This window comes from Adiantum capillus-veneris, chromosome 6 (genome assembly GCF_014529385.1).
Source record: "Adiantum capillus-veneris isolate H3 chromosome 6, ASM1452938v2, whole genome shotgun sequence".
NCBI classification, from domain to species: domain Eukaryota; kingdom Viridiplantae; phylum Streptophyta; class Polypodiopsida; order Polypodiales; family Pteridaceae; genus Adiantum; species Adiantum capillus-veneris.
Window position 1 is genome coordinate 112,542,444 of NC_140936.1, and position 14,703 is coordinate 112,557,146.

At 46.9% G+C, this 14,703-nt stretch overlaps 1 protein-coding gene across 4 annotated transcripts in view; it reads right to left on the reverse strand.

Annotated features, from left to right (window-relative positions):
* LOC147456100 (integrator complex subunit) overlaps window positions 1–14,409 on the reverse strand; it is an 82,351-nt gene extending 67,942 nt beyond the window's left edge. For all 4 annotated transcript variants that reach the window (XM_086514667.1, XM_086514665.1, XM_086514666.1 and 1 more), the window contains exons 1-2: window positions 14,237–14,409; window positions 13,551–14,132 (exon numbers count right to left, since the gene is read on the reverse strand). In XM_086514667.1, coding sequence (XP_086370793.1) covers window positions 13,551–14,132; window positions 14,237–14,251 — 597 coding nt within the window. In that variant the 5' untranslated portion in view covers window positions 14,252–14,409. The remainder of the gene's footprint in view (window positions 1–13,550; window positions 14,133–14,236) is intronic.
* Window positions 14,410–14,703: the final 294 nt, after the last annotated feature.

A 14,703-nucleotide genomic window follows, 5' to 3' on the forward strand; every position in this document is an offset into this window, starting at 1 on the left:
GCTCGAAAGCTAGAATGCCTCGAGCAGACACCGACAACCTGTAGGCCCCAAAATTGGCGCCCCTATCGGTATTTCTTTATTCTTTATCAAAGGGAATGAAACCTGTGATCTCCCACAAGCTGCCCCGCACAATCTAGGCTAAGAAACACCTGTTCTAGCCCGATTTCGGCAGCATAACTGTACTAGGACGCTTCACAGTCAGTATTCCCACGCAATAGGTGACTCTCCCGACGCATACGGACACTTTGCAAAACCTGGCGAGAATCTGGAGCACGCTGAATTCTCTGTTTTCTGCCCCAAAAATGCGCCAGTTCACCTGTACAATGGTCCCCTTGCGTCCCCGAACCTCCTGGGGGTATTAGGGTCTGTTTAGGGCCGAAACCCTAAACCTGCAAAAATACACAGCAGGCTGTAATTCCCTGTTTTGGGCTCCGTTTCGCGTGCCGGTCGCATCCGTAGCAAGACCTCGAGCTCCCGCACCTGTAGGGCTGCTTGCCCTTTGAATCGGACGAGATTTCTGGCGTGAAACCTCTCCGAATTCACCTGTACCTGCGGGGGATTAGCCGCTAGCTAATCCAGTACCTGTGCAAAGAGGCTCTTGCCTCGGCAATCGCGCATGAACCCACATAACTGTACATTGGTCAAATGAAAAGCCCACTAGTGGGGCATAACATATTGCTCGTAGGGGAGAGAGAGGGTAGTGCGTAGCGTGCAAGGCATCACTCCTGGCACCACACTGTACATAAGAGGGAAAGGAAGCACTCCATAGCTCTTAACCTGTGATAAAAGCTGAAATGAGGCCTCTCCCAGCATAAAATTCAGCGCCACTTCTTTTGCAAGAGGAAAGTGCATGAAAATTCGACACTTGGCACATTTCGAAGCATTTGCCCGTTTCGGGTTCGCCGCTTAAAAATATCCTGACCGGTTGCCCAGTTGACTTCGCGGCAGAGTTATAAAATGTTCCCCTAGTCATACCGGAGGTAATGACGCGAACACATTTCACAGCCCAAAATAGCAGTTCCCTAAATTTTAGGAGATGCTTCCGTTGGGCTTCCACTGGTCTTCTGACCACCTATCCTCATTGGGACCGCATCCAAAAGTGCAATGTGGCCCAACTGTCGGATACTTTTTGTTGGTAGTCCCACCTTGACTTTACGCCTTAATTGAGTTCACCTCCTAGTATCCACCAACTTGCTAAGTGCGACGGACGGACCTATATGATCTTGCTCTGAGTCTAGACATCCTCTTACCATCGAATTCCAGTGCCGACCACTTCCCATCTGTGGGTGAATGTACCGTTCATATTGGCCATACAATGTCCGACCGTTTGCTACTTCAAAAAGAGGGTCTCAAAACAAATAAAATAAACCCCATTGGAAAGAAACCAACAACCAAGGTTGGCAGTTGCCACATCCTTGTGACATGGTTAATAACTGCCACGTCCTCAGGACAGTTCAACCTATTGTGTCTGAGGCAACGAGGATCACCACTTTTTTCCGCAAGAAGCACCAAGCTCTGGCCATCTTCAGGAGCCACAGTACATTGGATATGGTGCGGCCCTCGAAGACCAGATTTGCATACATGTACCTTGTTCTTCAAAGACTGTACATGTTGAGGGACCCACTTTTGCAAACTGTTGTGGATCCAAAGTGGCGTCTAATGCGCCATGCAGGACAGGAGCCTACCAAGGCCATTCAAGCCTTCTGGACAGAGGTGCATAGCTTTGCCGTGGCTCTTCAACCACTCTTTGTTCTCTTACGCATGACAGATATGGAGGGATCTACCCTTGGTCTAGTATTTCACCTTTTCATGCAGACGAGAGGACACATTGAGACGTGTAGGACACTACCTGTGGAGCGGTAAGAATCATTACGTTGCTTAACTTGCTTTTTTTTTTAATTATGATAGGCAATCTGTCAATCTCAGATTCAATGATTGTTCTTTTTGAACTTGCAAATGGAACAACATTCTGGCTATTGTAGATAGTCGATGGCACTATATGCGTCGACCCATTCATGGGACATGAATGGGACGGCGGCTATACTCCACCCTTCTACAAGAAGCCCGAGCTTTTTGGAGACATGGCCTTGCTGACCCTCTGTTCGGAGTATCTCAATCTCATGTTCAGCGAGGGTGAGCAGTTGATCATAGATGAGGAAATGTCGAGCTTCATGAACAACTTGGGTCCTACTTTCATGAGGAGTGTTGCAGTGAGACCCGAGGCTACCAAGCTTCCCCTCAATTGGTAGCAGAACTATGGAAGAAAAGGTCTTCCACAGCTTTGCAAGCTAGCTCTATGTATTCTCTCTCAGGTACTCAAGTTGTAACATGTTTGTGAGTTGTGCCTAAAATGTTGACCTTGTGCACTTTTGTCCTCTAAAGATTTGCACCTCGTGTACATTGCCATCAGGATAGTTCAGTTGGTGCTTGTGAGCACAATTGGAGTGCATATTCCTTGGTGCACACAAAGATCAAGAACAAATTGAGCACGAACCAAATAGAGAAGCTGGTGTACTGTCGAGCGAACATGAGGCTAGTGTGCTCTTTCCATGCTTTGGGAAATCCTAAGCAGGTTTGAACTTTGTTCCATGCTACAATCCACTAAAGGCTCATAGATAGACTAGGTTGAATTACTTGAAGTATCTTTAAATCTTTAAGGAATTTTGTCAATGTTGGTGCAGGTGGATCCTACGTAGGTGAAGATGGTTCCAGACCCTACAATAGAGGAGATAGATACTCGTATCAGAGACGAGCAAGAGGAGATACTGTGAGAGCTTCATAGAGAGTTGGAGAGTGTGGATAGGCGAGTCACCAGGTCATGCGCTCGGGCCTTGAGCATCCCTCTCCAGCAGGTGGCTGCAGATCCTGAAAGGGCACGGCGAGAGAGCATTCGGATTGGGAAGCTTCAAGTACGCAAGCCTCGCGTTCGAGCGAACCCGACTATTCGTCTCCTCTAGCCTTCAGAGCAGGGTGATCCACACGAGGATGATGCAAACACACCAGGGGACCCAAGATTTACAGGGCCAGAATATGATGAAGAGGGCAATGTCCTCACAGAGGAAGAGATCATAGATATCATCTTCATCGTCCTCTGATGATGATGATGGCTTTTGAGTGCAGTGAGTGTGCGGTTTGTAGTACTTACTAGTTATAAGAGTCGGGACTTCAGACTTCGGTCTTGGATTTATCATTTTCATGATTCATTATGTATTTATTTTGATGCTCTTAGTTTTATGTGACCATGGCAGCAGACATCTAATATTATTTGTTTGTAGACATTGGTTAATGGTTAGCTAATCTCACCTTTGTGTTTTCATCGTTCGGTTAGAGTCGTGGACTCCAGTTTTTGGCATTTGCAACAGTGTACTGTTGATTTGCTAGTCTTTATTTGAAGTCTTGGTGAATGCATATATAAATGTATGAAGTACTCTCATTTTCGTGCTTTGTGAAAAAAAGTACAAATTTTTACGTACCTAAAAACTCAATCCATTCTGTACTACGTACCTTACGAACCGAATTTGTACCGAACACTACATGCCTAACTACCTTGGGCCAGATGCTTGACAGCATGGGTGAGGGCATGATCTACCTTATTCCCAAGGAGAGAGGCTCCTTGGATGAGATTCGACAGTGGCGACCCATCACTATCCTCAACTCATCCTACAAAATTCTAGCAAAGGCTCTGAGCTTGAGGATTCAACCACTACTCGAGAGCATTACACATGGGACCCAGACAGGTTTTGTCAAGGAGCGTAGTATCCTTGACAACATCTTCACTTTTTGGGAGGCATTTGCATCGCAAGTCTCCGAGGAGAGGATTTGGTGATACTCCTCGTCGATTTTGAGAAGGCCTACGACAAAGTTGATTGGGACTTCCTGGAGGGCACTCTACGCAGGATGGGTTTGTCAGATGCTTGGATCGGAGGTGTGTCAGCTCTCTACACGAGTGCGCACAGTCACGTGCTCTTGGCAGGGGGAAGAGGGAACGCTTCATGCTCACGTGTTCGATCACACAGGGGTGCCCTCTAGCCCCCTTCCTTTTTCGGTTCTATGTTGAGGCGATGAGCAGATTCTTGACTTCTCAGTAGGTTGGCTTGCGTGGTCTCGAGCTTCCTATTAGGGCACAGTCACGTGCAAGGGGAACCCTTCATGCTCACGCGTTCGATCAGACAGGGTTGCCCTCTAGCCCCCTTCCTTTTTCTGGTCTATGCTGAGGCGATGAGCAGATTCTTGACTTCTCAGCAGGTTGGCTTGCGTGGTGAGCTACTTGACGCTGAGTTTGCCCGACGACTCAGCCTTGTACTTGGAGGGTCGGGAGGCCAATCTGCACAAGTGTGAGCAGCCTCTTGAGTTGTTTTGGTGTGCATCAGGTGCACTGATCAACTGGAGGAAGACAATAGCTTTTTGAGTTGGCAATGCCCTTACTCAGATTGGTCGCCAGGTGAGCGTTTTAGATAAATTCCCCCAGGGCCCAGGGACTGCAGTTTGCTATTTGGGTTGTCAGGTTGGCATGGACTTGTCCCCTGAGCAACAAACTGCTCCCCTTTTCTTGTCCATTAGAAGGAAGTTGTTGCATTAGAGCTCGGCATGGCTCTCTTTGGCAACCAGAGATGTAGTGGCAAACCAGGTGTTGTTGGCTACTATGTGGTACATCACGTCTTGCTCGATCTTCTCGAGCTCCTATATCAGCCAGCTAGAGAGGTTGATCAGAAACTTTCTTTGGTCAGGGCGTGACACCCAGTCAGCCCGAACCAAAGTAGCTGGCAGGTCATCACCTTACCATGTTCCAAGGGGGGCTTGGGATCATAGACCCAGCACAGCACAGCACAGCCCTTCTAGGGAAGTTTGTTGTCAGAGGACTGCTTCCAGGGGAGGAGCCCTGGAAGGATCTGCTACTTCACCGGCTTCGAGATCGAGTCCCTTAGGCAAGAGGCCCTTGGAGCCCTTCCCTCAAGTAGATCTTTATAGAGATGCGCAAAGTTGGTATGAGCAGGAGGTTGGAGGATCGGTTTGCTGCGAGCCTGCTTCAGTCTTGGGAGCAGCTGAGGAGAGGCATGGAGCAGCACCAGCCCACTTGCACCGATGAGCGCTTGAGACAACTCCTAGTTTGGAACCCCTTGTGCTAGCGCTCAGAGAAGCCACCTGGTTGGTAGTAGACCTCATGTTTCTTGGGGTCCCATGACAAAGGGCCCAGCTCGTACTCTCGGCGACTGGCTCCAGTTCTCAGGTTTGCCCGAGGAGATTCAGAGCATCCAGCTACGAAGCATGAGAGGGGTGCAGAGTATGTGCCAGGACATTACAGAGGCTTTACCAGCTGATTGGCTCACCCCTCTAGAGACAGCAGCTCCAAGATGGATGGGGGCCTTCACACGATTGAAGGTCCTCATTGCAGTTCGTGCTTGCTCGAAGTCTACACCCCCCATGTTTTTTGAGATCCTGGGAGAGGGTCGCCTTCACATAGTCTCGATAGAGGTTCCACAGGTTGCAAAGTGCTATTTTCAAAGGATACGAGTAGTTGGCATCTGTGGGAGGACTTGTGTCATAGATCCTGACCCAGCAGAGCTCAAGACAAGCCACTGGCGGGCGCTTGGGAGAGTTGCTCTTTGGCACGAGTGCAGTGGGACCCTGGAGAGTGGTTTTGGAGAGATGTCACAAGACGAGCACCACGTGCCAATAGAAAAGAATAGACTGAACAGACGTTTAGCACTTCAATAACAACTGAATTGAGAGAGAGAGAGAGAGAGAGAGAGAGAGAGAGAGAGAGAGACGACAAGTGACACGAAGTGGCGGAATTGCACCCCAGAGAGTATTGGCCCCAAATCTTGGCGCCCCTTTTGGTATTTCTTTATATTGCATCAACACAGTACAAGCCGGTACTCCAGACTCTACCCTTTCTCCAGAAAGCATGCCAGAGAATGAACCCATGGCCTCATATTTAAAGGCCCTAGGTCCCAAAAAGCAGTTTTACATGAGAAGCCTTCAAGCTCAAAAGCATCAGGTCCAAAAGCAATGCCCAAAAGCTTTCAACGTAATTTACGAAAATCCGTACAGCCTGCCACGTCAGCATGTCAGTGCAAAGCGCGAAAATTTGTACGGCCTGCCACGTCAACAATGTCACTGTAATTTTCAGAGCGTTCGTATTGTTGCCACGTCATCAGCTGCGCGTGTGGGTGGGTGGGTTCTGCTTTATTTTAATTCCTTTGTCACTGGGGCCCCATTGGACGGTTGGTCCCCATGAGTTAGTAGGACTTCTTCTTCTGTTACTAGGTTCTTCTTAGGGTTTAGGCCCCTTGGCCAAGATCTGCAAGTTGGCTCCATTCTTCAGGGCTTTGACACGTCAGCAGTTTGTGACATCCCCCCTTCTTGAAAGAGAGTAATCATCCGCGATTACAGCATATCTACAAAACAACTCAAGTTAGCTCAAAAATTTCCGAGGGACAATCAGATTGCTTTTATTTTTTGTGTTAAGGAGTTGGCTTTTCCTTTCAACTCTTTTGATCAAGGAATTGGCTTCTCCTTTCGGCTCTTTTGATCAAGGAGTTGGCTTCTCCTTTCGTCCAAATCGCAACTCTTGATATTCCGGTGTAGTAAAATTAGCCCTCACACCTAGACCACACTGATCTTCCACGGGTGTCTTGATGCACTAAAATTACATACCCAAGCAATCTCATCCAATTAGGAATATACAGTGGTTGGCACATCACAATGCAACACAAATGCTCACATATGCATGTTACAAGACATAGAAACATAAAGACGCCGATGAACACTCCTCCCGCATAAACTAACAAGGTCCGGGCCAGGAGATATTCAACCACTCCCTCATCACTCCTCCCGCATAACCTAAAAAGGTCCGGGCCAGGAGATATAGAGGCCTTTTACAACCAAACGCCCGCAACCTACGTCGTTTGAAGGTGCTGAGAGTAACCACTGCTCAGACTTCTTAATACTCCTCCCGCATAACCATCCAGGTCCGGGCCGGGAGTAACAACAATAATATTTTTCAAGCATACAACCAAACGCTCCCCAGACATCCCGTCTGCGTCGTTCAGAGGTTCAAACAATATATATATATACCTAGATGAATCCAGGATAAGCCCGGATTCAACCAAAACAACATTTCTCACTACTCCACCCGGGAGTAAAATCACCAATCATTGAAACCAATATTAAAACCACAATCAAACATTTCAAATCGGCACCAAGACAAGTTCAAAACAGATACCATCCATTTCAAACAAATTCCAAACAGGATCACCAAACAAGTTCTCAAACAAAACTCAAACTTAAAAAGCGATCTCGACATTAGCCGAGCTCGAAAAGTCAACTGACTTTCCTAAAACCTGCACTAAAAAAATTAGGGTTAGGTTCCTTCCATAAGGTCGTAGCCAACCATAGCATGGTCCATCAGCTCTTGGACAGACAATGTTCCTCTGGCGGCGATGGTAGTCCCAAGACATAGCAATTACACTAGACCTCTAAGGTCATCCCCGCTCGTGAAGAGACATCTACTGAGAGATGTCGAGAAATTTCAAGTTATAATCTGCTAGGGTTTCCATGGCAAGCATTTTAGGATACCCCACTCTGCCATAAGTTGCACTCCGAAGGAAGATGTCAGAAATCATATAACTTCGGGCAAAAAAAAAAATCTTGAAAGCTTGCCAACGGCCACCAGGAACGGGTACTTCTGATGCGTCACATCAGATGGGTGACAAGGAGCATTGGGAAGAAGTATCTGACCATCCGGGAATGGACATCTCTGATGCGTCATAGGATGGGTGACATAGAGCATCGCGAAGGAGATTGTACCGTAAGTTCGGTAGGAAAGGACTAGGTGATGGGTATTCTTGATGCGTCACAAGGTGGGTGACGGGTGCATCGGAAAGGGAATATCCATAGTCAGGAGGAAATTCCGAACTGTGTTAAAATTGTGCACAAGGAAAAGCAAGCACTTGAATGAAGATGGGTTCATAGGAAACTTTGAGGAAAAACAGATGCTTTCTAAGAAAGCGGAATTGCTTTTCGGGAAAGCAGATGCTTTCCCGCGAGGAAGTCTATGTCTGCATTGCAACTGTGCATGTGATTGCATCCAGGGACGCTTGGGAAGTGTTGTGACAGCCGCCCACTTAATAAGAGGGCAGCCTATGATTAAATAAAGCAATATAAACCAGCCAGCGATTTTTCTCTCTTTTTTTTGTGGCAGAACAGCGCTATTAAAAAAAAAACGGTCGCGGTCTCTACATGAGCAGCCTTCGCTCAGCTATTTGTGTCGTGGCCAAGAGCTATAAAAGCATCACATGCCCTCACTCAGAGGAGGAGATCAGTTGTTACAAGAAAAAGATGTTGCTGCAGATTTCATCCGCAAAGATGTTGCCGGTGATGCCCATGGCTGCCCCAAGTGTACCAGATGTCGCCAAGACCTAGTGCACAAGTTCCCTTGCGAAGAAGTGCCTACGGAGCGTGTTTCCATCACGACAAGTTGCTGTTTTTCTCTGTTTTCAGCCCATAAACGTCGTAGACGGGGCTGATTTACGAGAAAAAACCCGAGAGCACCCCTCTTTTGTGTGTAGGATTGGAAGAGAGGATTTTTCTATGTAGAGATCTCTTCCAGGGAATTGCTTTTCGAGAACCGAGTTGCGTTTGGAGCGTCAAGACTTTGCAGGTAACGATTTTCATGTTATGATCTCTAAGTATTTGTTTGCAGGTGTACTTCCTCGTGGTGAGGGAGTAGGAGTAGAGGAAGGCATGAGCCTCTGCAGGAGAAAAGCGCTCTGAGGAACTAGAGCCAGATCAGCCCAAGGGTTTTGTACCCGAGTTTGGGAAGTAGATCCATGGATCGGAGAGAGGTAGTCTCTCGAGTTGTGATCCGGAAGTTGAGATTCCCAAGTAAGGACTCCGTGTCCGAGAAAGCAGAGTTGTTTTGCAAGAAGAGGGCTCTGGAAATAGAATCAAAAAAAGAGTTGCAGGAATGCCATGCCCTGAGTCTGGAAGGTGAGATCCAGAGGCGAGAACCTTGATTCTCGAGGATTTGGAATAAGGAACGGAAGTTCCTAGGAATAGGGTTTTGCCCTAGGAATAGGAACTCGAGGCTTCCACGAACCATCAAGTCTTATTCTAGAACGAACGTGGTAATACGTTCGGTTCAAGTGCTTGTATAGACTTCTCCTCAGTAATAAAGATACTATTACGGGGGGGACCAGCCCATCTTCTGGTCCCAGTACTGTGTCGATCTTCTCACTCTATCTCTCTCTCTCGCTCTATCTATTTCTCTCTATATCCTCTGGCTTCAGTATTAAGTGATAAATTCTATTTAACCAAGCATATTCTATATTGCTATGCGCTCCCGTTTGTAACACTCCAGGGCTTTGACAAGTCAGCAGTATATTGCTATGAGCTCCCGTTTGTGACACTCCAGGGCTTTGACAAGTCAGCAGTTTGTGACAAGAGACCCCTTCTCTTCAGCCGATCACCCTGAGATCCCCTTCTTTCAATACACTTTTCGACTGGGGCGCCACATACTGACAGCACAGAGACTCATTGTGCTGCAGCACTTCATTGGCAGAAGGAGGGTCTCAGCTGAGTTCTTGTCGATTTTTGGGAGCGATTGTGGGACTCCAGACAACCGAGGCGAGTCACTTTGCTCCAGTCGCTAGTTGCACACAAAGCTACAGTAGTGGAGAGTTGGCTAGTACATAGTGGCTCTTCGGCAGCTTGTGCAGCTTGCGACCATCCTTTGGAAAGTCAACGTCGTTGTCTATGGGACTAACCCATGGCACAACAGGTTTGGCTTCGGGTTCTTCGTTTGATGCCAGCTCTCTCCACAGCACGTCAGTACACTTGGGTGCTGCATCCTGGTCCGCCTTCTCGGGCCCTGCGCTCCATTTCGACCTCCACCAACAGGATGATAGTGATCCAAGGGGGTCGTCCTACACTTCAGTCTGCCTCAGAGCTTACAACCTAGGAGTGGTGCAGTGAGAGAGGTGTGTTGGGAGCTCGTATGTGGCCTGACACTATGGTTCATTTGGCGGGCCCGTTGCTTCCGCATCTCTGAGGCTCGCCCTGTTCCATTGGCGGAGACTGTTCATGATTTTTGGTTGGAGTTGATTCACACTCTCAGGGGTCGGTTCGAGAGACTTCAGGGCAACTCCGACCGCATTCGGGAGCGCAAAGAGGCTTTCTTGCGACTCTTGCGCCCAAGGCCTTTCTTCACCATGGTCCAGGGTGCGCCCAGATGGCATTACTGGCCACTTGTGTGGCTTTTCCTCCTCCCATTTTGTGATTTAGCGTCATTGTACATATTTTGTTCTCTCACCGGGAGAGTCTCCCCATGCTTTTGATGTAGCCCTCTTTTGTAGAGGTGGTTTGTAGCCCTATGGGCAGGTTTTATTAACTAATAGAAGGATCTTTTTCTCGGAAAAAAAAAATGTTATGGTTAAGAGAAGTCTCGAGCAAAGCATGGCAAAGTATAAAACAAGCAAGGTAGTGGGCCACAGGGGTGGCTTGATGTTTGGTCTAGTCGGCACTAAAATCCAAGGCATGTGCTTCAACTTATGAAGCTTGAACAACCTTTTAAAATATAGATGTCAGGAGCACCTGACAGTAAAAGCGTGTACAAAAATCAATTTCACACACTCGCACAAATCTAATTCTTGCTCAGTTGTCTATTTCCTTTGGTACTTTCTACTTACAGAACACCCTTTCAGAGAAGCTAGAGAGAGATGAAGGTTATCTTTTTTTTTCAGGGGGACTGACACCATGATGGAGTCCCAACCAACCTCTCGATACCGCCCACCACCCCCCCCCCCCCCCCCCCCCCCCCCCTCAAAAAAAACCAAAGTGGTTTCTTTACTGCAAAAATTGATCGTACAAGGAATCATACCTGATGTTCATGTAATAAATGTACTTTCCAACCAATAGAAGACTAAATAACCGGCCAATTGCTAGCTTGAAAGCTCCAAACTCCTTCCCGATGGCTCCAAGTCACTTCTCCAAAGAGAAGGCTGGTGTGGGTGAGGATAAAGGGCTTAGATGCTTCAACTTGGCTACGCACTAACCTTCAATGGGCTGATTTCATTGCTACAGCAGACCAATTTTTTCTTGAGCGGATCTAGGCTACTTCCGAACACTTTTTGAAAGGCTCCAATGGCTAGCACACCACAAAGCAGGGCCCCATGGTAAGACACCAAAAGCGAATAGAAGAAGGATTTTTGGGTCAACTACTTGCGAGCAATCAAGCCCCTATCTTGTAATCCACCTAGTTAATGTGCTGGCTAAGATGTCGCAATTGCAACAGGTTGTATGAGCACCTCTTTGGCTGAATCCACTAAATGCATAGGGCCAGTATCAATAGGGGGAATCGCACTCAGATTCTGAGAGTGCTCTCTTTGAACGGAGAGTAATTATTGTGCTTGCTTGACATTAATAAAAGAAAAAAATACTGCCGAGGACGCCCACCTTGGCAACCCATCTCAAAGGAAGTTTGTCATTGCTTACAGCTAAAAGGATTCCCAATTTGAAACTTTTAGGGTTTGCCCTTTTGAAGTCTGTTCACTTGTAACTCGTTCACCACTTGTCCTTGAGTACCTGTCGGATTCAATGGTATCAAAGCTAAATCGATTGTTCTTTTGTGGACTATCCAATCCAGTTATTTAAAATTTCCACACGGCCTCAATTCCAACCCGTGAGTTGCGAAGTGCTTATACCCTCGCCATCTAGCTTAGAATCAAGTGTTAATACTAATGTTTACGACTGCAAGGCTCAAACTAAGTAAACAGAAGACTAAATGTTTGATTCATTGAACAATGTGGTAAAAGAGCTCCTTTATATAGGAGACGAAGAGACACAGCTGAAAAGTCATGTCCCATCATGTAGAGACAGTTCACATATTATGATAGTGATCTCTGTAAACACACTTGGGAATGCCGAGGCACGTTTTTCCCTCTTTAGGCGGTTTTTTTTCCCCCACCTTGTATATACACCCATTACTCTAGGCTTGCAAAGCCTTATCTTTGTATTGGCACACTCAGTAATACATCATCCTGTGTTGTGTGCTCTTGAGCTTCTCCTTCATCTTCTCCATCTTCCCGTGCATTCTTGCAATCGTATTTCCAACAATTGGTATCAAAGCAGGCTTCGATATTCGAGGCAACGTTGTCACACCTCGTTCTCCAATCAAGGTGATTTTTGGTGAGCATTCGCAAGGCGACACAACCTTCAGGAAATATTTTTTACTTTGAGGTCACGAGAAACGCATAGTGGCTGAAGAAAAGAGGGCAGCTATGGAGCTAGAGCATGAGGCACAACGAGACCAACGCATGAAAAAGTTGGTTCTACAAGTTCTCTTCGAAGAACGAGCCACTCAAGGAGGCCGCAACAAGCACCCCTCAAAGGGCCAAACTATGGAGAATCTGTAGACAGGAAGCTAGGTGCATTGCTCTTTGTATGCAAATTTGCCTCATCACAAGGATATACAACCCCGATATCCCACATTAATTGAAACATCTCACTACAAGCAGTCATGATGACCCAAGAACAAAGACTCCACACCCACCCAAGATGTCACACGGCAAGGTGTCACAATTTGATGCCCAAAGGAGATCATAGCTAGTCAGAGGCCGAGGACTCCTTGAGCCTTAATACATAGCCTCGATAGAAGAGAGACAACAAGAGCTTCACAATCATCCCTAACGCCTTTTAAGAGATTCACGATAAAATCTTCAATGTACCAGCTTCTCCACCCACACATCATCAATGGATGGAGCTGATTAGGATCATACAAAGCATACTGGACATAGTCTGGCATAGTGAATCGTGATCTATATTAAGAGGAAAGTTTCTACCCATTGAGCCAAGTTATTGTAGCATTCCAAACAATAGAAAACAAAAGCGCTACTGGAAAATCCAATAAATATCTGTTGGTAAAAAACACCCCTTTAAATTCGGAGTTTTCAACTTTCAATAAAGCTCTTAAAGTCAAGGCCCTAAGTAAATAGACAAAGTAACCCTTTGAATATGCAGAAATACCTAATGTATTAATTATTCAGAAACCCTGTGAGGACAATGATATACCTAGATGAATCCAGGATAAGCCCAGATTCACCCTTAAAGGAAAGTGCAAGGTATAGACCCATGGTAGTCACCCACAAGACAATATAACCATCAACTCCATTATGCATAGCATTGACTAAATACCACGACATCCCCACTAACATCGTCAGTGCCCAATAGTGGGTGTAGAACTAGGTACTAACATATGCTCCCAAACACAACACACACCACGCGCACACACACACGAGCATACATCAACACAAAGTTCAGCGTACTGAGTTTCTGTCATGACTCCGGAGATCAAGGGCAGACTCAGCCACAATGAAGCCTGTGAGGACAATGATGTTGTAAAAGAGAGACGGATTCAAAATCGGACAGAGGCGCACATCAGCATTTAAATTAGCACTTGTTTACATAAAGTTGATATGACAAACATCAACAAGCACGTGTATTGGTACATTGATAAAGAGAGCTTACACACGCATGTGTTTTAGCAACATCACCTTTCCTGAAAACTCCTCCATGTGAGTAAGAAACGGTAAACCAAGCATGCCCTCTGGATTGGAAATGAGCACTGCATCTAAGGATGAAACGTCAAGGGCGGCAAATTCTGCAGTCTTATACCATGGCTCCACGTCCAAGAAGGTCTGCCCATCAATAACACATGTAAAACCCGAGTAAGAACTATTTTCAGGTGGCCCATTAGAGCGAAGCAAAAACCCTGATCTTTCCTCTTCCCTGTAATTTCTTTGTGGTATATGCCGTGCGCATTGCATGTCATCAAGGTGGAACCAAGATATCTGGTCGTCATTGTCATCTTCATGATAGACTGCTAAGCATTGCCGTTTCACATTGGAATGGTGAAGAGTGTCTATGGTTGTATCTGCTCTTTTGCTGCCACGTGTAGCATCACGCAAACGGATGTGTTGGTGGTTCCGCATGGTAATATTGGCAGCAGGTAAGAAGAGATGAAGCATAGCCAAATCAAGAGGGCACTCCAGAAGAAGATGGGCGCCTCCAACTTGTAGCAGGTGGCAGGAGGGGCCAGCCCATGTCTCTTGGTCCTTACCAAGCCCCAAACAAGTCTATACACACGGTCGCGAGCGCCAGCACAAGCACAAAGACTCACACAAGGTCAGAGATTCCTAACAAAAGAGGCAGAAAGCAGAGAGGGAACAATGATCGTTACCAGCTCCATTGCCATTGTTCCACCTTCAGCTCGTCCTTCCTTGCATAGTGCCAAGCAGCAACGAGGGTAGGCTCCGTCCCGTGGCGCGCTAGTAGACTTCGTTTAGTGCGTGTCACGTGACGGACGGGGGGGGAGAGAAGGAACTTCACACACAGAGAGAGAGAGAGAGAGGGGGGGGGGCGCCTCATTAGATGTTGAAGTTTTTGGCCTGCCGAATGAAGACCCGGCCATGGGATCGACGGCCGATGGCGAACGGCGAGGATCTCGAGGAGATCTGACGGTGAAAAAAAAACCGACGAGTCTCTCATCGCGATTCGAACCCAGACGACGCTGTGGCAGCCCAATGTGCTGACCGGGCGCGTGTGACCATTTGGTTGTAATGGGGGTGAGTTTATGCGTATTTATGTTTGTCTTAGTTTACACCTCGGATATCCGAGTTTACAAAAGTTGTTCGAGTTTACTTTTTA